This window comes from Aphanomyces astaci (assembly GCF_000520075.1).
Source record: "Aphanomyces astaci strain APO3 unplaced genomic scaffold supercont1.85, whole genome shotgun sequence".
NCBI lineage: Eukaryota > Oomycota > Saprolegniomycetes > Saprolegniales > Verrucalvaceae > Aphanomyces > Aphanomyces astaci.
Window position 1 is genome coordinate 94,428 of NW_009798348.1, and position 24,833 is coordinate 119,260.

Sequence of the window (24,833 nt, forward strand, 5' to 3'; positions counted from 1 at the left end):
CTTGTATGGACGTGCCCTTCCAATATACTTTGAAGTACTTTGAAGGCATTTCTCGAGGTGAGTTTATTAGACATACCAGAAGTAGTCGGACATCCGGATGGCCGGATACTGAAACCATCCACGTGTGCATTAGGGGGTTTCAATGTTAAAAATGGAGAATGGTCAATGGAGTTTTTTATCGTTACACACGATTTTGACTTATTTTATTGGTCAAAATGATTTCCATCCTCCACCACCATCCTCCATAGGCGATATCTGGTGTTGCACCTCTTTAATGGAAATATTGTATACATTGTAGGAGGTTTTAAAGGTATGCCGCATTTCCAAATCGCGGCCAACATGTCGAATGGTGTTGCCTTCTGGCACAAAGATGTCTGCAAAAACCGGTCATGTCAGTGCGGCAAGTCCTCCATCCAAATCCTTCTGGATTGGTTGTCGGTTTACAACGGGGATGTGTACACCAACTTTGTTCGTTGGCCTGGAGGCACCCGCTCGAAAGACGGCATGAATAAAGTTAGCATTGCTTCCGAAATCTCCCAGATTCTACACCGCGAGCACAGCATTGTGCGCAACATTCGACAGTATCAAAGCCAAGATACAAGAGTTGATCGATTCCTACGGCAGAGCGAAGGATTTCATGGGCCATACCGGCGAAGGCTTGTTGTCCGCTGCAGATGAACGCTATCACGACCCAACTGCTCCAGGCTACTTGGTAGAAGTTGATACAATTCGGGTATGATATGTATATTGGCATATCCTTAATTAGGCTAATATGATCATCGAAAGGATAAGTGCTTCAAGTTGTGCAAGCACTGGGATGTGCTCGAAAAGGTCATCGGCGATAGAGCATCGGCCCGGCCTCTCCTCCGTTCAAGTAACGAAGACGATGACGACTATTCAGTCGACATGCTCAACACATCAACATTATCTGGTAAATATTACTTCGTACTCTACTAACAGTTAATACTAGATGTGGGGTGTTAGAAAAGGGTGATGAAAATATCGTAACTGCAAACGAAACGGCGGAATACGTTCCAGGCTCACCCCCCAAAGCCACCGGAAAAAGAAAGAGCGAACCGGACAAGTTTGGATTTGGCTCGGGGAAGAAGAAGCTGAAGACCGAATCCGGTGGCAAGAGAAGTTTTGGCGTCGGCGAGAGCCTAATGCAGGGGCTTAAGGCCCAGGCTCAAGTTCAGGCAGATTTGTCCCGGGAGGTGCTGGCGAGCCGCGCGGCGGAGTTGCAGCTCCGAAATGAAAATGAAGATCGACATTTTATGCTGCGCATGCGTGAAATTGACCTCAAGGCCAAAGAGCTCAGGCACAAGCAAATTATTGAAGAGGCACGTCTCATGTCGTCCATGTCGTTTGATAAAGCGGATGTGATGGAGTATATTCGTGATGAATTGTCCAAAATTCAATAAAAACAATGAACTCTTGATTTACACGCATATCTACATATCACCGACCGATTCGCTCCAAAAGTGGCGAGCGTACATGTCACGCAGACTGGCAGGATTGACGGAGTTTGCAAGGGCATTGCTGTTTTGGTACACATCATCCCCGTCAGCAGTAGCATCATAGTCGTGCAACTCAGTGTCCCAATTGTCATCAAGGTCTTGCAACAATAAGTTGTGCAAAATGGCCGCGCAACGAATCGTGAGCATCATTATTTTTGCCCCCCGAGGAGTAGAGAGGTCAACTCGCATGCCGCGCAACGACTGAAAACGGCCTTTGAGTAGGCCAATGCAATGCTCGTTGACGTAACGTTCGTTTAGCCAATTTACAATGCTTTTTTCTGCATCCATTGGAAGCGTTGCAGACGTCCTAACTGGTCGCAGCGACGTTTTAAGGCGCAGCAAGGGCCGCATAGCGGTATTTTCGATTATCGCTCTCAGTTGTTCCCATAGATCCGCTTTCACGCTGTCTATTGTACTGTCCCAGTGAGGCCGGGTAAGAAGCACTGACGTGTAGGCTATCGAGTGATCACGGGTAGTGTTAATAATGCACAGCTTCTTCGTGATGGAAAAGGAGTTGATTTTCAATGTAGGCGTCTTGCGGGGTTGATACTTGATGGATAGACGGAGTCACCCCCCGAAACCAGTGGCCTTGCGATGATGTACAGGGCCTTTTGGTCCCGCTATTGCGGTCGCAATGAAAATACTTTACGCGCACACATTTTCATTGCGACCGCAATGGCGGGACCAAAAGGCAATTCTCTTAGAATCGATATATATTTATTGTGGTAAGTTTTTCGCTTATCACAGGTTCCTGTATATTTGTATGATCCAATACTATATTATGGAGGTTTTCAAAGTTCCCACTTAACAAATCAACTACGGTACGTGCGCAATCACGGTGGTATGGAGTGATGCAGGACGGTTGTCTGGAGTTGTAGATCAGGGCAGTACAACACAGTATACCCCCAGAGGTTTGCAAATTGTTAGTATTACACGTACGTTATCCGGGGTGCAGTCGTGGTCCATGGGGGCGGCATCGTAGTAACGGCGTTTGAGCCGGATGTTGTTGTTAACCTCAGTGAGGAGGGGTAGTTCCCCTGCGGTGCGTATGTGGTCCACGTTTGTAGTGCATGTGGATTGCCAGTGTCGGCGGAGGGTAGCCCAGCGGGCGGAGAACCATTCTTTGTGGAAGTGTGGCGCGTGTAGGTGCGTGATGGCAGATGCCCAGTCGCGTGTGGATGCCGTCATGGTGGGGAATATTTTCCAGCCAGTGGAAGCAAGTTATATGGTGGGGTACGTAACCTCGAGGTAGGCGCATGTGTCGTGGGCATATTGGTCGAATGCAGGGATGTCGAGCTGGGCCCAGTGGAGGCAGTGAGTGGGAGCTGTGAGGATCTTGGGGTTGGTGGTGCTGGCGTCCGCAGGTGTGGTGCCTAGTATGGTGGGTGGGGGGCGATGGAGACAGTGGGTAGCATCCATGGGCCTGAGTCTAGTGATGTTTGGCGGGAGTGAGTAGGTCCGGGGCAATGCCGGTGTTTAGGAAACTGAAGTGGACGGGAACGGGGTTGCTAGTGGTGCGCTTGCCGCATTGGGGGGTGGAAACGTGGTGGATGGAGGAGGGGTTGCGTAGGTGATCTGGCCCGAGGGTATGGTAAGGAACCATGTGATCGGGAGGCTGTCTACCAGCGTATGGTCCGGGGAGCCGTCGGGAACAACGAACCAGTATGCGGCCTGCATGTGGCGGGTGGTGTTGTCGCAGATTTGGAGGACTGTATCCCCAGAGTGGTGCAAACCCGCCAAGAGGCTGTGGATTTCACAGCGTGTGGGGGTGATGTGGTCTGGGTGTATACGAACATACCCAACAAGGGTGGTGCCGTCTCGGCCCAAGTAGCTCCATGTGCCGTGGGCTACTGGTTTGTCCTGGTTTGTGACGCTGCCATCACCGACGGAGTGTGTACGTGCGGCAAGGAGGGGGATGGTGTGGAGGCCGTACGTAGGGGTGGAGTGGCGTAGAACCACCTGGCAGTGTGGAATGCAGGCAGGATGGTGCCATTGCCCGCAGTCCATACAGACGGTAGTGTCCGCGATGCGGTGGCAGGCATAACAGGCAGATGTGGCGTGTGGGGGAGGTTGGTGTGCATGTGGGAGCTGGGCCCGGTCGGCGCTGTGCACAACAGTGGAGGCAATAAGGGCGCGGTTGTTGTTGCCGCGGTGTGTGTAGTGCGTGCCCGGATGTGTCTATGGGATGAACTTGGTGGGAGCTGCTGGTGCGGAGGAGGTCGCCTGTGAGTATCGCACACCCTGTAATGGGGACTAGGCGGAGTCGGCTACGGGCTTCGCGTGGTGTAGGTGAGTACCAAATGTCCGATCCCTTTCGGATTTCATGCCAGAAGGAGACTGCGATTTCTGGTCCAGCGGGAGTATGTCGAGTTTGGAGACAGCTACGTCGACCATTGCGGTAGCTGAGTGTGCCGGGTCTACCGTCCCGATGTGTAAGGTAGTGGGGGACGACAGGCATGGCATGGAGTGGGATGTGGATGGCTTCGAAGCCGCGGGAGGGTGTGAAGAACGTGCGACCTAGGGGTTGGTCCAGGTAGGGGAGATGGGGTCGTGGTAGAGTCGGCAGAGGGGGGGCAGCGGCTGACCGGAATGTTGAGAACCCCACTGTATAGTCTGTTGCCGGAGTATAGGGGGTGGGTTGTGTGGTGTAGCTGTGGGGATGGCATCCCAGATGGGGGTGAAGCGTTGGAGTGTTGCGCGGGTCCAGCCATATTTGGTGGGGAGGGATGGAAGGTTGAGCAGCATCGTGCCCTTTTCGTTGGTGATATCACCGACCCACCGGACTTTGTTGGCGTGGGAGCGGTTGATGGAGATGAGGGTAGTGCCGAGCGCTGGAGTGAGGTGAGGCCAGATAGGGCGGTCATTGGGGCGGTGGGGACGGCTAGCGGGGGGTTGGTGCCAGTGCGTGGTGATGGTGAGGGCAGGTTGGAAGGTTGCAAGGTCGCGGAGTAGTGTACCGAGAAATGTAGTGTCGGAGGCAGGTGGGGGGATGCGGAATGCAAGTGGGTGGTCAGTGAGGCCACTCTCGATTTGGTAGGACTCAAGGGATTCCATGAGGATGTCGAGCCACGGTCGTTGGCAATCCGGAGGAATTGGTACAGCCTTTGGCTGTGGCTAAAGCGTTCACAGTGGACGAGACCGACGCCATCAGTGTGGTCGTAGAACCATGAATTTGGATGGTCGTGTGGCAAGCGGAGGATGCGGCGTGCCGTCTTACGGAAAAGAGTGTCGAGGGCTGGGACGATATTGATGGCGTCGCTAGTGGCCGTGCGGTACAGGGCATTTGGGATCCTTAATGATGTATTGGAGCTCCTTTTTTCCAAGCCCCCGTGGGGCAATAGCCGCAGCTTGGGTGTTGAGTTTGAGCCAGACTGTACGAGTGGTCTCCTCTCATTGCTTTGATGGATTGCCAGGTGCCTGAAGCCCTCGGAGGGCACCACGACACATATGGTTTGGGGGTTTCCGAGCCCATCGTTGAGGGCGACTGCAGGGTAAGCATGGGATGAGAGGTAGAAGAGGAAGGATTTATCGGCTTCGAAAGCGCCTCCCGATGCGGATTGTCCAGTGTATTGATTGGAGATCCTAACACGGTCGTGGATGTCTGAGTAGAGGTGGATATGTCAAGTGCGTCGTCGACGAAGAGGAGGCTGGAGATGGTGCGTGTTTGGGTCCCTGAGGGCTGTGTGTGATTTGGACGGGGTCAATGCCAACCTGTTGCTATCGGATGAGTACATTCATGTAGTAGCCAATGTCCCTAAGCAGCCGAATCTTCACCGTTATACGGGATTACATCTCCCCCTGCCTTCCCAATGGGGAGATGCAACATGGTTTTCAGCGGGATCGCACTGTCCAGGACGCCACCGTGCTCACCTCCCTCCTCATCTAACGTGACAAACGACGGATAAGCTCTTCCTTGTCTCCAAGGATTGCTTAAAGTGCTTTGATCGCATCCCTGGTTGGGTCATGGAGTACATATACCGCAAACGTCCCCTCCCTTCCCCGCCAGCTCATGGCCCATTTTCTGGGAGCCAGTCAGATTGACATCCGCACGGCTTTTGGATTGCTCGACGGTGGAATCCGTGAATTCGGCCCATACTGGCGGTCATGCCAATCTGTACCGTGATGAGGTGCCAAGGACGAAGGACGGGGTCGAGGTTTACCACACCGTGGACAGTGGTCGATTTGGTGACGTAGATCATCTGTTTGCGTCCAAGGATCGGGGGAACAAGGCCGGTGCGTAGAACTAGGTTGATGATGGTTCGTTTCCGTTCTCGGATACACGCCCGGGCAGCAATCCAGAGTTTCTGTGAGACCCCCCCATAATCTGGGCACACGTGCGTACGTAGACTGCGGTCACATTGTGCTTGCAAGGCTGCATCGTAGTGATCGGTGTCCCACGTGGTGCCCGTTAGAGTTTGAAAGGCCTGTGCGACTACGTCCGGACAATCCATATCATAGAGGAGCCAATCACGGACAAAGTGTGGTATCTCTAGGCGGTCGGTGTTCAGGCCGGTGTCTAAGTGCCGAGGTCGGGCGGTTTGTTCAGTGGAGGGGGGATCCAGTTGTTAAGCAGCTGGCGGAGTCCTGCTACGCCTTTGTTCCGGTCGGATCTGTAGCGGCGGGGGAGGCATGATTATGACACTCTGGATGGAAATTGGTGGGGTGGGTGCGCCGAGTGCCGACCGGAGGAATTTACGGGTGTGGAGGCCTTGAAACCATGCGGTTCGTTGTTGCACTCGGGTTTGCCGGATACAGGAATTACGCCAGTCACGCCGTTTGCGGCATAAACGTTAGAGCATCTCCAATGGTGTTTATATTTCTATTTCAATTCGAAGTTACGGATATAGGATAGAAACTTTGCATTATCCGGAGGGTTTGTTGCTATTTCACGCGAAAATAGAAATTCTGTGGGACTAAAAAGTCCGGATAGTGCCCGGATAGTGTATAAAAACGAAGTTTGACCCTGTTAACCTACTGTATGTACTGTAGCTAGGTTAGAATTTACCGTTGGAGATGCTGCTCTTAGAATAGGCAATTCACAAATTAATTCCAAGAACAATGCCGCATGGTTGTGGCTGTTAACCTACTGTATGTACTGTAGCTAGGTTAGAATTTACCGTTGGAGATGCTGCTCTTAGAATAGGCAATTCACAAATTAATTCCAAGAACAATGCCGCATGGTTGTGGCATTATAAAATTTCGGTTTACGCCGTTGAAGATCCCAAAATCCGCTCATACCTCCATTTGCCATGCCTGCCTTGACCAAACTCGACTCGACCCTGGATGACGACCGCGTCGTCTGCGTCTTCCACGTGTCGCAGCCTATCACCACCATCCTCAGCAGCTCCATCCTCACGGTGTACATCAGCGAGGCCTCCGTGACCATCGACCACCACAACAAGACGGCTGCCATCAGCGCAGCCGAACTGCGGGTGGAGCAACTGAGCGAGCGAGCCGTGGTACTGCACTGCGCCGATCAAAAGTCGACGGTTCACTTGGAATTTACTTCGCCCCTCGAAGCTCTCCACTTCGTTGGTGCCGTCCACCTCATTCAGCACATCGACGCACTTCGCCACCCCCCGCTGCAAGTCTGTACCCTGGAACATCAGCTGAAACTCACGCTGGAGTACGCAGAAAACCTGTGGGCGACGGACTTGTGGAAGCAGTCCGCATCGTATTACTCGTCCTGTGCTACCCAGGAGCTCACCTGCGACGACGTTCACCTTGGCGCGGTGCAAAAGATGCTGGACGCATTGTGCGATCGATTCGGTTCCGACGCGTCTTTCGACCAAACCATTGAGATGGACGGGTACTATTGCATCTCGCCCCTCTTGGTGCTGTTGGCCAAAGTCAAAGCTGCTTCGTTAGCTTTCAAGGCCAATAACTTATACTACTACTTCCATTTTTACTGGTTTCATTTCATTGATGAAAGCGATTTGGTCGATTCGTGCTTGATCCATAAGATTTAGCACTACTTATGGATCAACGCGGCCCTTGTTTTGTCTCCCGCTTCTTCTTGGCTTTCGACCACGGGACCATCGTCGAGGTAGCAAATATAACACACTTGCATTAGAGAGGTTAAACACGCCACGAGGCGCATACTGACTACCATTCACTAAAGTACTAATTGTAAGTATCTCCACTAAGGAATCGGAACCTTTGACACGGCACACACGCAGAGTGTGTGTGTTTGCAATGGGTCAAACTTACGCGCGACCCAATTGCTCTGCACACTGCAGAACAGGGCTTAAGCTAACATTACGCCACCAACGGCGCAAGTCGAGATGGCCGGTACTACGCTTGGTTGTTGAGGCCATGAACTTAGATGACTGCAATGCGATCACCTTGTCGCAGCTGCCTCCACCAGGTTAAGGCATAAGATAAAAACTGACCCCGCAGCGTCATTGTCGACATTGCTAGGGCATATCGGGAGGCTGTTCTTCAGGTGCTTAAGAAGCATGAGAAATTTGTGCTGGTTGACGTGAACCGAGCCCATGATTCCGCCGCCATCAAATGACAGTCCAATTCGTTAAGCATAAAAATAGTGGACGATGAGATTCGGATTTCTGTTTTGCCAACCACGTCCAGGCGCAGGTCGCAGACAGCAAAACCCGTGACGAAGCAAGAATATCCCAGTGTCGATGTACACGAGAAAAGTTGCCTAATAGGGGCTGAAAACGGGTCGAAGAGGATTGAGTTGAGCTTGACCAATGACACATCGAAATGGACACTTCACACGTGGACATGGCATTGCAAGGGTGGGATTTTTGGTCATGCGTGCATAGCGCACTTATAAGGTGGTGATTCATGCAATTTACGATACAACGATGGGTCCTGCATAAACTAATAAAGCTCCTCACGACGTTCAGAATGCATGACACGGGCGATGAGCTACGAGACTTCAAAAGTAGGCCAAGCTGGGTAGAAATTACATGAAACATCGCATTATAGCTCATTTTGTCAACCAAAATTGGAATAAAAGCTCAAGCAAATCGTATATATGAGTGTTAACATTGCGATGTGCTTTCCATTGTTGCTTCAGTGGATACATATGACCAACATCAGAATGGCTGCTTGGTTGTTTACGCCGGCGTTTCTACTTTTTAAAAACACCCAGGTATATGTCGTAATTTACCATCCAAACAGGCATTTGATCACCGTATAAGAGCATCCCCACCGGTGCGACTGTAAACGCTATTATACAGTTCTATCCGGACTATTTCCAGTTTTGACAACCCCACCGGGCGACTGTAAAATACAGGAAACTGTAAAATTTTACCGCGAGACGCCAAATCGGCCAGATTTACAGTCGCGACTGTAAAATACAGTTTTGAATAATTAGCCAATAACATGCTATCAATGGATAATTTTGTCCAATCATGTGCGTTATGGAGTCAATAATCAAGTTGGTTCAGCAATGGAATCAGCCAAGGCCGTCCGTGGCTCCAACTTCACGTCCAACGAAGACTGCCAGCTTCTGCGGTCATGGATCAACATCTCTCAAGATGCGTCCAAGGGTAGTACTCATCACGCATCACCACACCGTTCATGATTCGTTTAAACAGCGGTCTGGCCATTCGAAAATGACGGCGAAACTTGGCTTCGCGGTAGATTGATTGGGGTCAAAGTAGTAGGTAAATCCGAGCATGCGCAGCCTCGCTATCGCGTGGTAGGTTTGGCTGGCGGTTGGCAATAGAGCCTTTAGGGCGCGCAGAAGACTGATGAAAGCCAAGAATCTCCCAAGCTTGATCCATGTCATCATCGTCGTCCTCCCACGCCATCGCGTCAGGCGTTCATTTCCGGATAATAACATTATTCGGATGTTTTACAGTTTTACTGCTGGGGTTGACAAAAATCAAAATACAGGAACTGTAAAACGGTATTTTACAGTCTGATTATGCAGTCGCACAGTCGCAACTTGAATCGCATGTTTGAATAATGTTGCCTTTTGTACATAACGTGATAAAGAAATTATCCGGATCGTTGTGCGTTTGTGTTGTCCAATTGTGACGTACCTGGTCATGGACACCAGTATCGCCACTTCCGTTCTTCCTTGGACCATGAAACTTGCTTTTCTATTCGCGTTTATCGCTACCGCCGCCGGCAAGACCTACCGATGTTTGGAAGGGAAGGACTTCCGGTTTCACGGGGACATCAGCCACGTCGTCGGCGGCACTCCCGAGGCCTGCCAGCAGGCGTGCACCCAGACCCCAGGTTGCAACGCAGTGGCCACGGCGCTCTTTGACGGCAACTGCTACCTCAAGACCTTGAGCCAAGAGAGCCAGTCGCATTTGATCGACAAGGCCGACGTCATCACATGCATCGACTCGGCGCTGGCACCTGGTGTCGGTGGCGCCGCCACCAAAGAGAGCTTTCGTGTTTCGTCTAATGATGATGACGATGATGCCTTGTTTGATGTCGACGACGAAGCGGATGCTGATGTGTTTTACGACCAAGACCAACGGGACGTGCCGGACAGTGTCGCAGATTCGCTATATGCCGACGACGATGGCGCGTTCTACTATGACAGCGATTTCGACGACGAATCCGATGTGGTCGGCCATCACGCCAAGTCGGGTGACGACGATGACGACGATGACGATGACGACGATGACGACGATGACGACGATGATGACGATGACGACGATGACGACGATGACGATGACGACTATGTCCAGTAGAAATGCAGATGTATGAGACAACCAGGTTTGCATAATTTATCTTTGTTCGCAATCATTGTGTGGTTGGGTTCTTGCTACGAAAGACATTTCAAGGTGTGAGATACTTGAATTAGCCAATTAACCAAAAGTGAAATATAAGTTAGCGTAACTTTATGGTTTGTGTATTCCTGGTCGTAACTACTAGTAGTATGTAGTAATACTAACGTTATGTCTTACTTCGAAGTAATACAGTAGTAGTTAGCCTGTGACACGAATGGACCAATTGGAGGCCGTCTCGAGTTCAATCGAACGACAAATAAAATTTCAATTTAAACGTGGTGTTTGTATACCATTGAAGTACTTTAATTGATTGCCACAACTTCCATCCACATGACATTTCGAGATTTGAGCAAGATGAGGACAATGCCGCTTGGACTCATGTCCGTCGTGACCGCCATCGCGTTCGGTGCTGGGTACGCCCCTGCGACGTCCTACGACTGCATCAAGGGCAAGGACTTCTATCGTCATGGCGATCTCTCCAACCTTGCACTACACTCGGTGGACGACTGCCAAGACGCGTGTTCGGTCGACGTGCGATGCAACGCCCTTGCATTCAACCGAGGTCGGTGCTACTTGAAGGCCGTGGTCCAACAAGACGTCCAGACCAAGATCATCAACCACAACGATGTCATCACGTGCGTCTTGGCGGCACAACGCACCGCATCCAACCAGGAGAAGCTCGTCAAGCAGCGGGGCAACCACAATTGACTACTTGATCAAACCAAGCCCATTCACCTCGCATTAGCATGGTTTTCTAGCTGTACTATGTTCGAAGCCCTCCACGTCCATGAATTTCGACTTCTGGCCTTCCGCTGGGACACAGGGCATGCGTAATACTCCTGCTAACGTTAACTGCACCGGTTTCCATCTCGTGGTTTCCAGTAAGCTCATCCTCGGAAGCGCATCGTGCCGCTTCTGGGAGTCAGACATAATCTTCCCTAACATGCATATCGATTAAAGGTTCTTCTGATTACAGTCCACCAGTGGTGGACCGACCGGAACTACGACGACCTCCTTGCGCTCGTCCGCGCTCGCCAGCGTCTCCTCCGCCGTGGTATCTCTCTGGTCGGGGTTTCGGGGTTCACAAAGTAGTGCACTTTTGAATGTGGGTTCGGCATGTTCGGATAACATATACGGATACTCACCCTGTCATTTTTGCAAAATGGGCGCTTCCAAGTAACTTTCAAAAGCGAACGGAGCCAATCAGAATCGTTTCCGTCGTACTTTGACGATGGCGAGTCATGTTTTGATCGTGTTTTGGGTATTTGTGCATCCCAAGTAACGTCGTTAGGTTAAAATGATTGGATTACGTTTTACTTGATCTACTACATAAGTATTGGATATTCTACTCGGGGTAATCGCCCATATGTGAGTACCGTATAGTGTATATGTATTGGAACGGATTAATCTATTGCGACTCCTGTAATAACTTATATTTACTTGTAATAACTTATATTTTACTTGTAATAACTGATATTTACTTGTGAACATGTTGGGTATACTTGATATACTTTAAAAAAAGATTATCGTACTTAACACGTATTTAAATCCAAACTTTGGACGTATTTTTTGGTGTTGATGGATTTCTATGAAATTATGTTAACGGTACTAGTAAATCTCTATCGTTATATTTGGTTCACAAACACTGGCAAGCCGTAGCAGACGGCCGCGAGTCCATTCAAACAGGGCAACTTGCACTCGTGTCTGGCATATGTAAGCGCTTCCGCAAGCGATAGACCAGTATCGAACCACTTGGTCAGCAACGCCAGACTCAATCTGTCTAAATCTCGATCGGTCACATCCCACAGCATCCCCACGACCGCGGGGCTTTTGGCTCGGACATAGCTGGCTACCATTCCTTCGGGTTGGTACAGACCAGCATTGGTCAGCTTGGCGCTACTGCACCCCATGAGCAGCGCTACTGGACACGCGGCTAACTTGCCCACCAATTCCCTGCTAATATATCGTTCCCCGGATCCGTGGCCGCAGTACAGAAACACATCGGCTTGGCCCAAACAAGAAACGGTGTCGCACACGTTATCGCATGTACTCCAAAGCCACTCGGTTCGCCCGCGTGACAAAAAAGGGTCCAGAAACTGCGCCGTGTGCACCAAATCCCCGCCCGGATTCACCATATAATGCACGCGTTGCCTCGATATACTAGTAGTGGGTGTGACAAAAAGGGGTGCAAACGACAAGAGTCTGGACACGGGAAAGGCCGGCGGGAACAGCCCTTCCCAGGGAAACCCAGCCAAATTCGTCGACAAGAGCGTTAGTCCTGGCACAAGAGTGTTGGTCGTTGCATGACGTGGCAGCAGCAGCGGCGAGTACGGCACGACCCCGCAAAACACCAGCCCTTCCTTGACCTACAATATATATATATTATAAATTATATAGATGGATAGATGTACCAAGTCTAGGCTGAGCCAATTATGGGCATAAGTATACAAAAGCGAAGATATAAGCTCCTTGTGCATCGGAGGTAGAGTCGGATGGCGGGTAAATATCGCCGCCGCCGACACTTGGACATCTCCAGGCAGTGGATTTGGACGAGGAACCAGCAGACACCGATAGAACGACAGGTGCGTCTACATCAGGTGTAAGCTAGTACTTTGATTACTACTAGTAGTAGTACTAGTACCAGAGCCTTGTCGACCAGGAGCTGGAGCTGTGCGTCCAAATGTACGCGTTGCTTCCACCAGTGCTTTTTCTGGGTAGATGACCACGCTGCCGCCTCTTCCGCGGTATGCCCCGATAGAGTTTCCCTATAAAATACTAGCATTTAACAAACAAATATACGGATAAAATGCATAAAATCTAAAACACGAGTTTAGCAATGAACTGTATCCGATAATATAATCATTCATACCAACTTACAAAAAACAAATGTATCCATTAAATTGGACAACTACTTCCTATATCATAATAACAATTCATAGAAAAAAATAAATAAAACGAATTCATCGATTCCTTTGGAACAACGAGATCCCATATTTCATTCATAACTTTTTTTATAAACATCGATTTCAGAAACGATTCAATTGGACAACGGGGGATATATCCATTATATATATATATATATATATATATTACACCAGGACCTACTTGGAGCGTTCAACGAGCAAAGTCAAGGCCTTGGTGAATTTATCCACGGCAAACTCTGGCAGCACCACCGTCACAGGACATCCTCCATTGTTCTACACATCATAATATATATTTATTATATATATATATATTATATATATATATAAACCTGAATCCGATGTACGAGCAGGGAGGTCGCGTTGTGTTTATGGAGCACGAGGACGTTCCAATTGGGTGGAATCGGCTGCGATTTCCACATTGCCTGGTACGCCGCCGTGTCTTGGCCAATGTCTGCACTAGTACTAGTACTAGTAGTAGTACTAGCCACGCCCGAGAGCAGCCAACTCATCCGCCACTGCAGCTGTGTATGCATTTCTGGGTCTGCAATGTACTGTAAACTGGCCAAAATCGTGTCGATATATGTCTTGTAAAAGTCGCCAGTGTACACACTCCGCCGGGTCTCGCGGTACAATCCGTACGCTTCTTGCAGCGAGTGCAAGCTCTGAGAAATTCCTTCTCGGGAGTGTTTGAGTCTCAATGCATGGCTCAAAGTCTGCAGCGCCAGCCGAGATTCCACCGGTGTGAGGCTCAATTTAGCTGCTTTTTGGCTCGCGAGCACCGGATCTGGCATACTCAGTGCCAGTTTACGGTACACTTGCGCTAGAATATCCTGGAACTGGGGGTACATGGGCACGCTCTTGGCTTTGGCTTTTTTGTACGAGTGAGTGGCCAGAGATATCGTCTTGGCCAGTGTATGGATGTCCCCCTGTCACACATTAAAGTACGATTCAGAGGTGATGTATAGATAGATATTGCCAAGTCGATATATTCGAACTTGGAGAGTTTGGGTGCTCAATCGAATGAGCAGAAGGACCAAATCGGTGATCGACCAATCAAAACCCAGATCACGAATCAAGTAGCCAATCAAAAATCCACTCTTCGACCAATCAAACATCGAATGTTAGTGTGTGAATGAATTTAGTGTGACACTGGACGTGTTTTACATACAAAAGTCAATACAAACAATCGATAGATTTGGCAACAAAAGTCAACCAAATTTGGGGACAATATACACATTTGAAGTCGAACGTTTTCACCGGGTCAAACTATAAAAATCGATGATTGGTTGAAATATTCTCGTTCGTGCAAGTTGATTGGCCAAAACAACACGAAAACCACTCAAATGATCCCAACTCGAGTATTTTTATTTTAAATTTAATTATACCCCGTTTCAAGGTTATATTTTTGTACCTGCAGAATATCCTCGACGCAGCTCTGCTTGAGCTGATACACCTCGTTTACGGGAATTGCTCGTATTTGTGTGAGTTTGGCGTCGGCGGCGGCTAGCTGGCCCTGGCGCACCTCAAATTCCACCGTTAAAGCCGCTACTTGTCGACTCATTGGCAGCATATCGAGCTTGGACACTAGTGATTGCAGGTACTCGAGGTACAAACAAGCCCTACGGATCGGTCATATATATATATATATATTTAGGTACACTTGCGCTAGAATATCCTGGAACTGGGGGTACATGGGCACGCTCTTGGCTTTGGCTTTTTTGTACGAGTGAGTGGCCAGAGATATCGTCTTGGCCAGTGTATGGATGTCCCCCTGTCACACATTAAAGTACGATTCAGAGGTGATGTATAGATAGATATTGCCAAGTCGATATATTCGAACTTGGAGAGTTTGGGTGCTCAATCGAATGAGCAGAAGGACCAAATCGGTGATCGACCAATCAAAACCCAGATCACGAATCAAGTAGCCAATCAAAAATCCACTCTTCGACCAATCAAACATCGAATGTTAGTGTGTGAATGAATTTAGTGTGACACTGGACGTGTTTTACATACAAAAGTCAATACAAACAATCGATAGATTTGGCAACAAAAGTCAACCAAATTTGGGGACAATATACACATTTGAAGTCGAACGTTTTCACCGGGTCAAACTATAAAAATCGATGATTGGTTGAAATATTCTCGTTCGTGCAAGTTGATTGGCCAAAACAACACGAAAACCACTCAAATGATCCCAACTCGAGTATTTTTATTTTAAATTTAATTATACCCCGTTTCAAGGTTATATTTTTGTACCTGCAGAATATCCTCGACGCAGCTCTGCTTGAGCTGATACACCTCGTTTACGGGAATTGCTCGTATTTGTGTGAGTTTGGCGTCGGCGGCGGCTAGCTGGCCCTGGCGCACCTCAAATTCCACCGTTAAAGCCGCTACTTGTCGACTCATTGGCAGCATATCGAGCTTGGACACTAGTGATTGCAGGTACTCGAGGTACAAACAAGCCCTACGGATCGGTCATATATATATATATATATATATATTTGATATACTTGGTGCGGGATGTGGCCAAGTACACGGTCGCGAGGTGCGTTAAACTGGTCACGACGGCAGCAAACGCACCGAATTCGTGGTTATGCACCAGTTGCAGGTACATTTTGGACGGTGGGTGCTCATTTGAGGGAGCCACGATAGCCTGATGTAACCCCATCGCATACGCGCGTTGATAGGCTAGCTTGGAAAGGTGCTTATATTTGGTTTCTGCGACAGCGTAATCGCCTCGATCCAACGCAGTAGACGCCGCCGCCTTGATCTCGCTTTCTTCTTGTTCATATTGGACAGTCTACTTGTTTATTTAAAAAATATATATCTCGTTGAATCATACATTATCTCATTGACCAATCGTTCCAATTTGAATAATGAACTATTTTATTTCTGTTTTGACAACTATTGTACTGGCGAATAGCATCTAAATTTAAAAATATAATAATAATCATCCAAATTTAAAAATATAATAATAAAACCAATGGATTCAAATTTGGCACGAACGACAAGAAATATTTCAACCAATCCTCGATTAATAATCATCCAAATTTAAAAATATAATAATAATAATAAAACCAATCGAGTCAAATTTCATACGAACGACAAGATATTTATAACCAATCCTCGATTCGTATAGAATATGACCCACAAATCAATATGTTTATCGTCATATGCGTATATACCCTACATACATTGCATAAGCTTAAAAGATGACTCCCATCGATTCTCGAATCAACTGTCCATCTTTCAACGAAAAAAGGACAATATATATATTGTCGATTTGATACAAATTTGGGGAGGGGGTGCAATCGAATCGCGCCAACCAAACCGATCCACAATCGATCTGATTGGTTGAATTTCATTAAGAAGGTTTTGATTGGTTAATTATTTTGAGCTCATCTGAAGTAGCCAATCAAATCGATTTAAATTCCAACGAGAAACCACGCCACAACACGAAATTTCACTCGAAAGCACAATATATATATATATACATAAACGTACGTAGAGGTCGGCGAGCCCGAGCAGCGTCGCACCCGGTTGCAACACTGTCGCAGATTCTTCGTCTGGACGGTTTGTCCAAATTAAATGCAGCGCCTCCACAGGATCGAAATGCGATACGGGGAGGCTGGCGTACCGAGCTACTAGCTGCAGCTCCATGTGCAATACCCACTGGTAACACCCCCCGTCTTGAAGCAATGTATGGTACGAGTCGATAAAGTTTCGGGGGTTTCCGTCGACGATATACGTTGCCAGAGTTTCCACCCGCCGCCGGCGAACACTGGTAGGGTCCACGACCTTCCACAGCGAAAGCCCATACTGTAACATGGTGCATTTTGAGCCAGTTTGCCTGCGACACTGTACGAGCCACACATGCTCCACTTGATTGGCCAGCAATGGCGCCATTTTCGAATACAAGGGCGGCACAGACTTGAGCGAGCTGCACCCGACTTCTGGAGCAACTTTGTATAGAATTTGCAGGTATTTCTCCACGGGAACGTGCTGGAGCAGGGCGCCGGCGGCCATCGCGTCCACCGCAAGATCCCATTTGGCCAGATGTTGATAACTTAGACCCAATAGAAGGTAACATTTGGGAAAGAACGGAAGTAGCACACTGCACCAGTCGATTACGGCCGAAAACAGCTCCTTTTTCAACCATTTCCCAGCCATGTAGTACCAATCTCGGTCTGCCATGTCGTTAAACCCAGGGACAGAAGCGTATGCTACGGCTCTTCGTAAATGGAATAAAGCCCCCGATGGATCATCTTGATATGTTCGAATGAGTAGGCGGAGGTACAACAGTTGCTGGGGTCGAGGTTGGTCCAACTGGCATGACCATTGGTATAGTTGGTCGTACCTATTATACTCAATAAAAATAAACCAAAAAGATCGATAAATAGGCAAAAAAAGAGAATAATAATAAAAAATAGAGATCAAACATGTACAAATGACCAACTATATACGTACATTGATGAAAATATATATATCAAAAGGCAATAAAAAAAGAGAAAAAAATCTAAATTCTCTGGAACATTGAGAAAAGCTCGATATAAAACCAGTACAACCGACCAAGGGAAATAAATACTTGGCATTCAAATTTTGACGAAAATACTAATCATAAAAAGATGGAAAAAACGATCAAAATCGACGAAAAAGAGTCCAAAAATCGATTAAAAAAGTCGAAATCGACGACGGCAACGTACAAACGACTGAGGGTAGGACATAATTCAATGACTTTTTTGGCGTTTCGAAGGGCCAGGGGGACCAAATGCGACGGCAACGGACTGGAAAAGTCGACCTCGTGGGGGGTCCATTTGCGTGTGGATTGGATGGCAAAGAGCTCCAGAAGATCCGGATACGGGCACTTGGGCGTGAGAAGGGCGATGACCGAATCGACGAGGCGGAAGTTGGTGCAATTGCTCAGCCAGTGCTCGAGCCACAAAAAGATAGACACCCACGACTCGGTGGGTATGGTCTAGTTTTATCATATAAAACCATGATAAAATAGAATAAAAATACGCAAAAAAATAGAGTACCGTGGGAGACAGACGGAGCAATTCGCAAATACGATGGGTCATGTCGCAGTAGAGCGCGTCCTGCTTTGCTTGCGAGTACTTTTCATACATCATCACGGCTTTGTACATCTAAATACGATCAAAAACGTCAATATTTGGATAAATGGGGTCAATATTGGCTGAAAAGTCAACAAATATGGTAAATTTTGGCTAAAACATCAACAAATTGAGTCAATATTTGACTGAAATTGAGTCAATTTTGGCTAAAACGTCAAGAAATTGACAACTTTCGCTGAAATGTCTATAAATAGAGTCAATATTTGGCTGAATAGTCAACAAATACAGTCAATATTTGGCTAAAACGACGAGAAAGTGAGATTACCTGCTGGACAAGGACCCACCAGTGTGCGTTGGCGTGTACGAGGCAGCGAAGCCCTTCCTTGCGCAAGTGGAACACGATCGACGGGGATGACTGGCCGCTCGCGTGCTTCCAAATGATGCGGTAGCACGAGTCCCATGTGAGCTTGGACAGCGACGAAGATGGAAGGGACAGCGGAAGTAGATGCACGTGTTCGGGCATGTCCAGCTGTACCTGCAGACACACCAGCACCACCTTTTCTAGGAACGGCGTCAGCGGACCTTCGGCACTCATGCGCTTGGCGACGGCTGCCCAGTCGATGGACGTGTCGGTGGTCGGGGTGGGGATGATCGGGAGAAAGTTCAAGCTTGAGAGACATTCACACACGTGATGCCACACCAGCGAGCGGCTGAGAGAGTTCGAGTCGGTGTGGGGCATCGCATCAAGCAGCTTCTTGGCGAGTTGGAGGTGCATGGTTTCCCACGTGAACGGCTGCTTGAACGTGACCATGTCGCGGTTGAGGTTGAGAACTAGGAGACTGGCAAGAAGGAGAGACGGCAAGTCTTCGTTCTTCAGGGCGAGCTGGAATCCCTGCAGGCACAAGCTCGGGGACTTGGAGATGGGGACTGGCGCAGCGATCGGTTCGCGAGTATCGACGCATGGCACCAGCCGCTCGAGGAACCGCGCGTGGACCGTGAGAGTCTTCGGGGATGGAGATATGGACACGAACATCTCCAAGGCTTGCAAACTGTACGTCTCGGACGCCGCATCGCCCTCGCGCCGCCGCAAGGACTTGACCACGGCTTCCATCGTCGCCTGTTTGGTGGGAAATTCAAATATTTCCAACTCGGTTATCCGGATGCTTTCGAGTGACATGGATATCCGGTTAACGCCGAGCATGTATCCGGAAGTGTGATCCTTATATTTTCTTAGCAGGCAGCATGGAAGGAGCGTCACCACCTGGGGCTACCACGAGCCGACACTAGCTCCTCCCCCCAAGTTGACCCTATCGCAGCCGCACACGTCCACACTAGTTCCTTGCATCATCTCTGGGTGAAGATGCGGTCTCCCATGCAATGCCTGTTATGGCTAGCGCTCCATGAAGGGTGCCTCTCTTAGCAAGAAGAACAGGAGATGAAGAGTCTTATCCTGCATCATGCAGCCAAATGCAATGCCACTCGGACGATGTGCTTACAAGAAGGACGCCGCCATCGGCGGCAAGTACTAGCTTGTTATTTCAGGGTTTACTCGCACGCTATGTAGTGCACAGGACCGTCGTTTAGATGTGCACACTACTACTAGTAATACTAGTAGCTGGTCGCTTCGCCGTATAATGCTCGACCGCCACAACGTACGCTTCCACCGACGGCACGGGACTATCTTGTTGTTTGCGTAGGACCTGCGACGCCCACTTGCGCTCTGTGTATTCACACAGCTACAAACCATTTAGTAATACTAGTAGTACTACTAATCCCCACCTCTTTGATATCTCGACACGACCACGTTGCGGTGGCAGCTGCCAACTGATGCAAGTCCTCGTCCGTCAGTTGTTTGGCATACCTCCATACAAAAGTCAAGTTTAAAACCCTCGACGAACACTAATTACCGGTGAAATACCGCCTCCCTTGTGGCTTTGTCGGGTAAATCGTATCGAATCGTCAGGTTAAATCGACTCAATAACGCACTGTCGAGGTCCTGCTTGCGGTTCGTGGCCGCAATCAACGTCACTACGTCCAATTTCGCATAAAAAGTGTCAAATTTCAGGGAAAATTGACCAAAAACGACAGAAAATCCACAAAATTTGGGAAATTGTATCACCTTTCTGCGACGAAGCAAACCCCTCGACCTTTTGCAGCAAAACCGACAGCAGTCGCCGCGTGGCTTCATGCATGGTTCCCGACGATCGATCGGACGCCAATGCATCAATCTACATGGACTCCCTCATCATCCTCTCCATATCTCCATATTCGCATCCAAATATGAATGCATCATGCATGTGTCTTCTGCATATCCATCTACCTCGTCAATGAACAAGATGGCGCCGGTCTCGAGTTGGTCGCATGCGTCGAAGATCTTGGCCAGCTTTTGCTCGCTCTCGCCGTACCACTTGGACACGATGCTCTCCACGGGAAGGTGGATGAGTGGCACCTTGGCTTGCTATGTACAGTACATTGTGCAGAAACCTCCGTAAGATGCTGAGGAGATATATCATGCAGAAACCTCCCTAATATGACATCGTGTCCATGAAGGGTCCATGCTTACCGACGCAATGATCCGCGCAGACAGCGTCTTCCCGGTGCCCGGCGGGCCTTCGAACAGAATCGCGCGCGGGCGGTTGGATTCGAATCTGGGAAATACACGTTGAAGTGGCTGGGACATTGGGAAATACACACCGTGCCCGTGTATGTTTGGCAATGTTTTCGAAAAAACTGGGATTTTGCAACGCCAACACGACCGTGTCGTCGATTTCTCGCTTCACTTCGTCATATCCAGCCTAAGACGCGATGAAGATGGCGACACGAGTCCCGAGGAAGGAACGTACCAAGGCATCCCATGTCAGGTCCCCCGACGTCGACGAATCGTACACGTCCAGTCCGAGCTGCTGGAGCGTCGCGATCGCCCCCTCGGATGAAGCTTTAGGCGTCACAGGTCGATGGGACAAGTAGGCGTGCGTGTACGCAGCCAAGACAGCGTCCGCTTCGGTGCGGGAGATCGGAAGGTCCTTGAACAGCACGAACAGGTTGTCCTTGGACTTGGTCGGGAGCCATTGGAACGACCCCGAAGCATCGGTGAAGATGTAGTTGAGGGTATCGTCGGTCCTACAAGTAGATGAGATAGAGAACAAGGACGTGGTGTGTACGTACGGGGAGGGAACAACTTCAACGGGAGTGCCAACTGCGCGGAGGAAGCGGTGGACGGGAGTGTCGGTCGAGCTGGACGGCGATTGAAAGGAGAGGCGAACCACATTCGTTTGGTGGGAGACTTGGATGGGGTGCGTCGGGACGTTTGGATGGGACTTGGCAAACTCTTGTCGGAACGCAGCCAGGTTCCGTTTGAGGTAGGCTGTGAGTTCTGGCGGGGTCATCTGCACATGTCGTCTTGAGATCTTGCGTCGTCTTCGTCAGCCTTACCTTGTCGTCGGACGAGCAGGTGACAGCCGATGCAGTCCAAGCAGCCGACACCGCGGCCATCGCGGCAGTGCGCTGGCGCAGCAAGAGTTGCTTCCACATGCCCACTTCAAATGAGCGCCATCCGGATAAACCATCAAGAGCGCAATCCCAGACCTATACAGTAATCAAGTATCAAATCCAGTCTTCCGCCAATTATAATGCACAATCGAATTAGTGTGTGATTTAAATTAGTGTGACACTGGACGCAACAAATCTTTGCATACAAAAGTCAGTACAAAGAATCGATCGATAGATTTGGCGAATCAGCACAAAAGTCCAAATTTTGGGTAAAAGGACATTCACATTTCGCAAACATTTGAAACATTTGACAATTTTTGGGATTCTATTCGATGTAAATTAGAGTATATATTTGGGTCAGTTGATGTCTTTCCTAAGGTATGTATGTGCACACGATGAACCGGGTTCACCGTTGTATTTGTAGCCGTTAGTTTGTCCTAGTAGACTGGATGCAAGATGGAAGGCGGAAGCAGAGGAGTTCAAGGATGGACAGAATCGGGGGGGTCGTCGAATACATATATATGTACATAGAGTATGTACTGTATACCTTCGCCATGTCCTGATAGAGTTATACTTTTGACACAGGATACACATTAACAAGCTACAGTGGTCTGCGATGTGTCTACTCGCCATTAGAGGAAATGTCGATAACGTCATCGTCATCGTCATCGTCATCGTCATCGTCGTCGTCATCGTCGTCGTCATCATCGTCATCATCATCATCGTCATCGTCATCATCATCGTCATCATCATCGTCGTCATCATCATCGTCGTCATCGTCCTTCTTGGATTCGGCGGCGGTTTCCGTTAAGACACGTCCATTGGTCTCGGCATCGATGGCGGCGACGGCGGCATCGGCGGCCACTTGCGCGACTTGGTTCACGGACTCCACTTGGTCGTTAGCGGCGACGAGGGCGGCGGCGACGAGCGCGAGGAAGGCGAAGACTTTCATCTGTGGAGGACGTGGAGCAATGCTGAATGACAACTAGGACGAGGAGGTCGACTTGCAGTTGGTCGCTTGTGGTCGATTGATTTGTCGTCGGGTGGCAGGGCTCGACCAATCAAAACGCACGGAATCTGTCGCTCATCGTGCGAGTGATTTTTCACAATATTTTGGTGGAAGTTTGCTAATATGAATTGTCCACAATTTCCACCCCAATATATGTTATCAGATGGGACAAAATCTATGTACCGAAAACCAAATTTGGGTGGTCATTGCATGAAGTTATACAGGTATCATTTGTCTAGAGGTTGCATTTTGTCCAATGAAAGTGGATTTAGGGTTTGATTGGATGAATAAGTGGCACATGATCTCCGGAGTACTGATTTCCTTCCAGGTTTAGAACGGCCAAGTTTGAATGATTTGCACAATATATTAAGTTTTGCGGTTATAAACTTGTTGGAACAGTAATTTGACATGGCGGCCATGCCAGCAGGCCTACGTCTGCCACGACTGAAACCCCGGCCTCACCCAGTACCACGACCAAGGTTCCTTGTTTCTTTACTGTTAGTGTACTGTACAGTTTCTGGCTTGTTGCGCTGGAAAAGAGCTATTCCCTCGAAATAACACCGAAGGTGTTGCTACGTACTGTACTACAGTAATCATTTTGCCCCCAAATCAATACTCCGGATAAAATTCCGTACACATGTCTTGAGTGAACTAACTACCGGTATGAAGCAACTTCAGTAAGCTTACGGGGTTTCCACAGCTCGTGTATCGTGAGCACAATGGATGTTCTAGTAACGCTAAAGCGATTATAGCGGTGTCAGCTGCCGTCTTAATCGACGACTAAGCGTCCTAGTGGGTTAGGTACAGTTTAGTAATTCCTAGTACGAAGTATTTCATTTCTGTAAACTTCGTTCCCGGATAATATATAAATTATCCGTAACTTCGAAGAGTAGTACAAGTAGTAGAAAATTACGGTTGTGTTTACAGTCGAGCTGGAGTTGCTCTAAGAGCATCTCCACCGCTCGATGTAGTAGCGATATACCTTTCGGGTACCAACTAACCAAAGTAGCCCAGTGTCCATGAGTGGAATTGTTTCGGAATTGATTTCACAGTTAGGAGGATTAAAATTCGTCTGAAACGTGCTGTTGCCGTGCCCTTGCTTAAGGCTCGCGTAGTAAACACGGGTTTTGAATCTATGTGGGGGCTAGATCGAAGTTCCCACGTTCACATGATACTACATGGCACTGGTAACACCGGTTACCAAGAATATATTATACAATCTAACGTTACAGTAAATACAGCCCATATGCATGGGCGTCGTACGTATTCTATACGTAGTAACTAACAAAACCTACAGTATCAGTTATAGCTTTCTACTGTTCCTAAGCATATACTAGTACTACATAGTACTACCGGTACTGTAGTACTACCGGTAGTATGTATTCACTACCCACGTACAGTATGCATATTCACTACCCCCCAATATCACCCCTTAGTATATTCACTACCCCCTGATTTTCACTACGATTCGAACGGTTGGTATGCTCACTTCAACTGCAATTGAGACCACACAAATATATCATAACAAACACGTCCAAGCACGTTATAGCGTGGTTTCACATATTGGAGAGATTTTCGGTTGAGATATTTGTGTAACAACTAGTTACGTTTTCTGTTGTTGCACAACTGTAGCTGTAGCACGGGCTTAGCATTCTGTCATGTTGGTTATTCATGTTAGCACACAAATCTTCGTACTATTAATACCTCCGATTCGAAATGATTGGTAGGTTTCACTTTGTTGGTCTTGAACACTCAAAACATGGGTGAATATGTCACTTTGCGGACACCGTTCGGACAATTTCAGTCATACATACTTGGCATTTGTATTGGACTTAAGGGGAACATATTTTGTCCGAATGAAAGTGTCCGAACGGAATATGTTCGGACATACTTGTGTATTGTATTAACCCGCATAAAACGATCAGCATTACAGTAGCGAGCGACGACAGAGCATCCGCCCACAAAATTGCGCACACCGCAGCGTAGCGGAGGTCGTGTGTATAATTTTGTGCAGGCGGTGCCTTGGCGAGGAGTGAGCCCCAATCGTGCACTTCACCGAATGTCCAATCGATTCCTCTTGTCGGGAAAAGCGGCAGGTAGGC

General features: G+C 48.5%; 10 protein-coding genes across 13 annotated transcripts; 4 read left to right on the forward strand and 6 right to left on the reverse strand.

Moving 5' to 3' along the window:
* Positions 1-637: 637 nt before the first annotated feature.
* On the forward strand, positions 638-1,421 carry H257_16381 (hypothetical protein; the record flags this gene model as incomplete). The annotated part of the gene is made up of 3 exons (XM_009844792.1): positions 638-733; positions 787-931; positions 985-1,421. 3 exons carry the CDS (start codon positions 638-640, stop codon positions 1,419-1,421), a joined length of 678 nt encoding a protein of 225 aa, XP_009843094.1.
* A 1,317-nt stretch (positions 1,422-2,738) lies between these two features.
* Positions 2,739-2,936, reverse strand: H257_16382 (hypothetical protein; the record flags this gene model as incomplete). Its single annotated transcript, XM_009844793.1, has 1 exon — positions 2,739-2,936. The coding sequence occupies one exon, from the start codon at positions 2,934-2,936 to the stop codon at positions 2,739-2,741; it is 198 nt and encodes a 65-aa protein (XP_009843095.1).
* A 57-nt stretch (positions 2,937-2,993) lies between these two features.
* H257_16383 (hypothetical protein) lies at positions 2,994-3,980 on the reverse strand (the record flags this gene model as incomplete). The annotated part of the gene is made up of 2 exons (XM_009844794.1): positions 2,994-3,695; positions 3,789-3,980. The coding sequence occupies 2 exons, from the start codon at positions 3,978-3,980 to the stop codon at positions 2,994-2,996; spliced, it is 894 nt and encodes a 297-aa protein (XP_009843096.1).
* A 54-nt stretch (positions 3,981-4,034) lies between these two features.
* On the reverse strand, positions 4,035-5,968 carry H257_16384 (hypothetical protein; the record flags this gene model as incomplete). The annotated part of the gene is made up of 4 exons (XM_009844795.1): positions 4,035-4,631; positions 5,308-5,399; positions 5,496-5,580; positions 5,636-5,968. 4 exons carry the CDS (start codon positions 5,966-5,968, stop codon positions 4,035-4,037), a joined length of 1,107 nt encoding a protein of 368 aa, XP_009843097.1.
* Positions 5,969-6,766: 798 nt separating this feature from the next.
* On the forward strand, positions 6,767-8,034 carry H257_16385 (hypothetical protein; the record flags this gene model as incomplete). The annotated part of the gene is made up of 2 exons (XM_009844796.1): positions 6,767-7,380; positions 7,938-8,034. The coding sequence occupies 2 exons, from the start codon at positions 6,767-6,769 to the stop codon at positions 8,032-8,034; spliced, it is 711 nt and encodes a 236-aa protein (XP_009843098.1).
* A 1,481-nt stretch (positions 8,035-9,515) lies between these two features.
* H257_16386 (hypothetical protein) lies at positions 9,516-10,198 on the forward strand (the record flags this gene model as incomplete). The annotated part of the gene is made up of 1 exon (XM_009844797.1): positions 9,516-10,198. The coding sequence occupies exon 1, from the start codon at positions 9,539-9,541 to the stop codon at positions 10,196-10,198; it is 660 nt and encodes a 219-aa protein (XP_009843099.1). The 5' UTR covers positions 9,516-9,538.
* A 388-nt stretch (positions 10,199-10,586) lies between these two features.
* H257_16387 (hypothetical protein) lies at positions 10,587-11,197 on the forward strand. Its single transcript, XM_009844798.1, has one exon. The coding sequence runs from the start codon at positions 10,592-10,594 to the stop codon at positions 10,943-10,945; it is 354 nt and encodes a 117-aa protein (XP_009843100.1). The 5' UTR covers positions 10,587-10,591; the 3' UTR covers positions 10,946-11,197.
* Positions 11,198-11,808: 611 nt separating this feature from the next.
* On the reverse strand, positions 11,809-19,344 carry H257_16388 (hypothetical protein; the record flags this gene model as incomplete). The annotated part of the gene is made up of 11 exons (XM_009844799.1): positions 11,809-12,603; positions 12,649-12,825; positions 12,879-13,002; positions 13,343-13,434; positions 13,491-14,087; positions 15,418-15,625; positions 15,672-15,961; positions 16,666-17,518; positions 17,865-18,136; positions 18,198-18,305; positions 18,559-19,344. The coding sequence occupies 11 exons, from the start codon at positions 19,342-19,344 to the stop codon at positions 11,863-11,865; spliced, it is 4,248 nt and encodes a 1,415-aa protein (XP_009843101.1). The 3' UTR covers positions 11,809-11,862.
* A 376-nt stretch (positions 19,345-19,720) lies between these two features.
* On the reverse strand, positions 19,721-21,834 carry H257_16389 (hypothetical protein). 4 transcript variants are annotated; one of them, XM_009844801.1, is made up of 10 exons: positions 21,666-21,834; positions 21,399-21,619; positions 21,077-21,353; positions 20,928-21,028; positions 20,797-20,881; positions 20,554-20,691; positions 20,353-20,461; positions 20,141-20,261; positions 20,013-20,094; positions 19,721-19,969 (listed from the first exon to the last, which is right to left on the reverse strand). In XM_009844801.1, the coding sequence occupies exons 1-10, from the start codon at positions 21,762-21,764 to the stop codon at positions 19,814-19,816; spliced, it is 1,389 nt and encodes a 462-aa protein (XP_009843103.1). In that variant the 5' UTR covers positions 21,765-21,834; the 3' UTR covers positions 19,721-19,813. The 4 variants fall into 4 exon arrangements, with proteins under 4 accessions (XP_009843103.1, XP_009843104.1, XP_009843102.1 ...); XM_009844802.1 differs by having other exon boundaries at positions 19,721-20,094; XM_009844800.1 differs by having other exon boundaries at positions 21,077-21,619.
* Positions 21,835-22,214: 380 nt separating this feature from the next.
* On the reverse strand, positions 22,215-22,746 carry H257_16390 (hypothetical protein). The gene has a single exon (XM_009844804.1). It carries the CDS (start codon positions 22,672-22,674, stop codon positions 22,345-22,347), a length of 330 nt encoding a protein of 109 aa, XP_009843106.1. The 5' UTR covers positions 22,675-22,746; the 3' UTR covers positions 22,215-22,344.
* Positions 22,747-24,833: the final 2,087 nt, after the last annotated feature.

Excerpts from the sequence above, each read along its gene's own strand:
- H257_16387 (XM_009844798.1), top strand. The coding sequence starts at position 10,592 with ATGAGGACAATGCCGCTTGGACTCATGTCCGTCGTGACCGCCATCGCG.
- H257_16389 (XM_009844800.1), bottom strand. The coding sequence starts at position 21,764 with ATGTGGAAGCAACTCTTGCTGCGCCAGCGCACTGCCGCGATGGCCGCG. Across the intron at positions 21,029-21,076 it reads ACCTGACATGGGATGCCTTG|GCTGGATATGACGAAGTGAA; the intron begins GTACGTTCCTTC and ends ATCGCGTCTTAG. Across the intron at positions 20,882-20,927 it reads GCCAAACATACACGGGCACG|ATTCGAATCCAACCGCCCGC; the intron begins GTGTGTATTTCC and ends TGTATTTCCCAG.
- H257_16390 (XM_009844804.1), bottom strand. The coding sequence starts at position 22,674 with ATGAAAGTCTTCGCCTTCCTCGCGCTCGTCGCCGCCGCCCTCGTCGCC.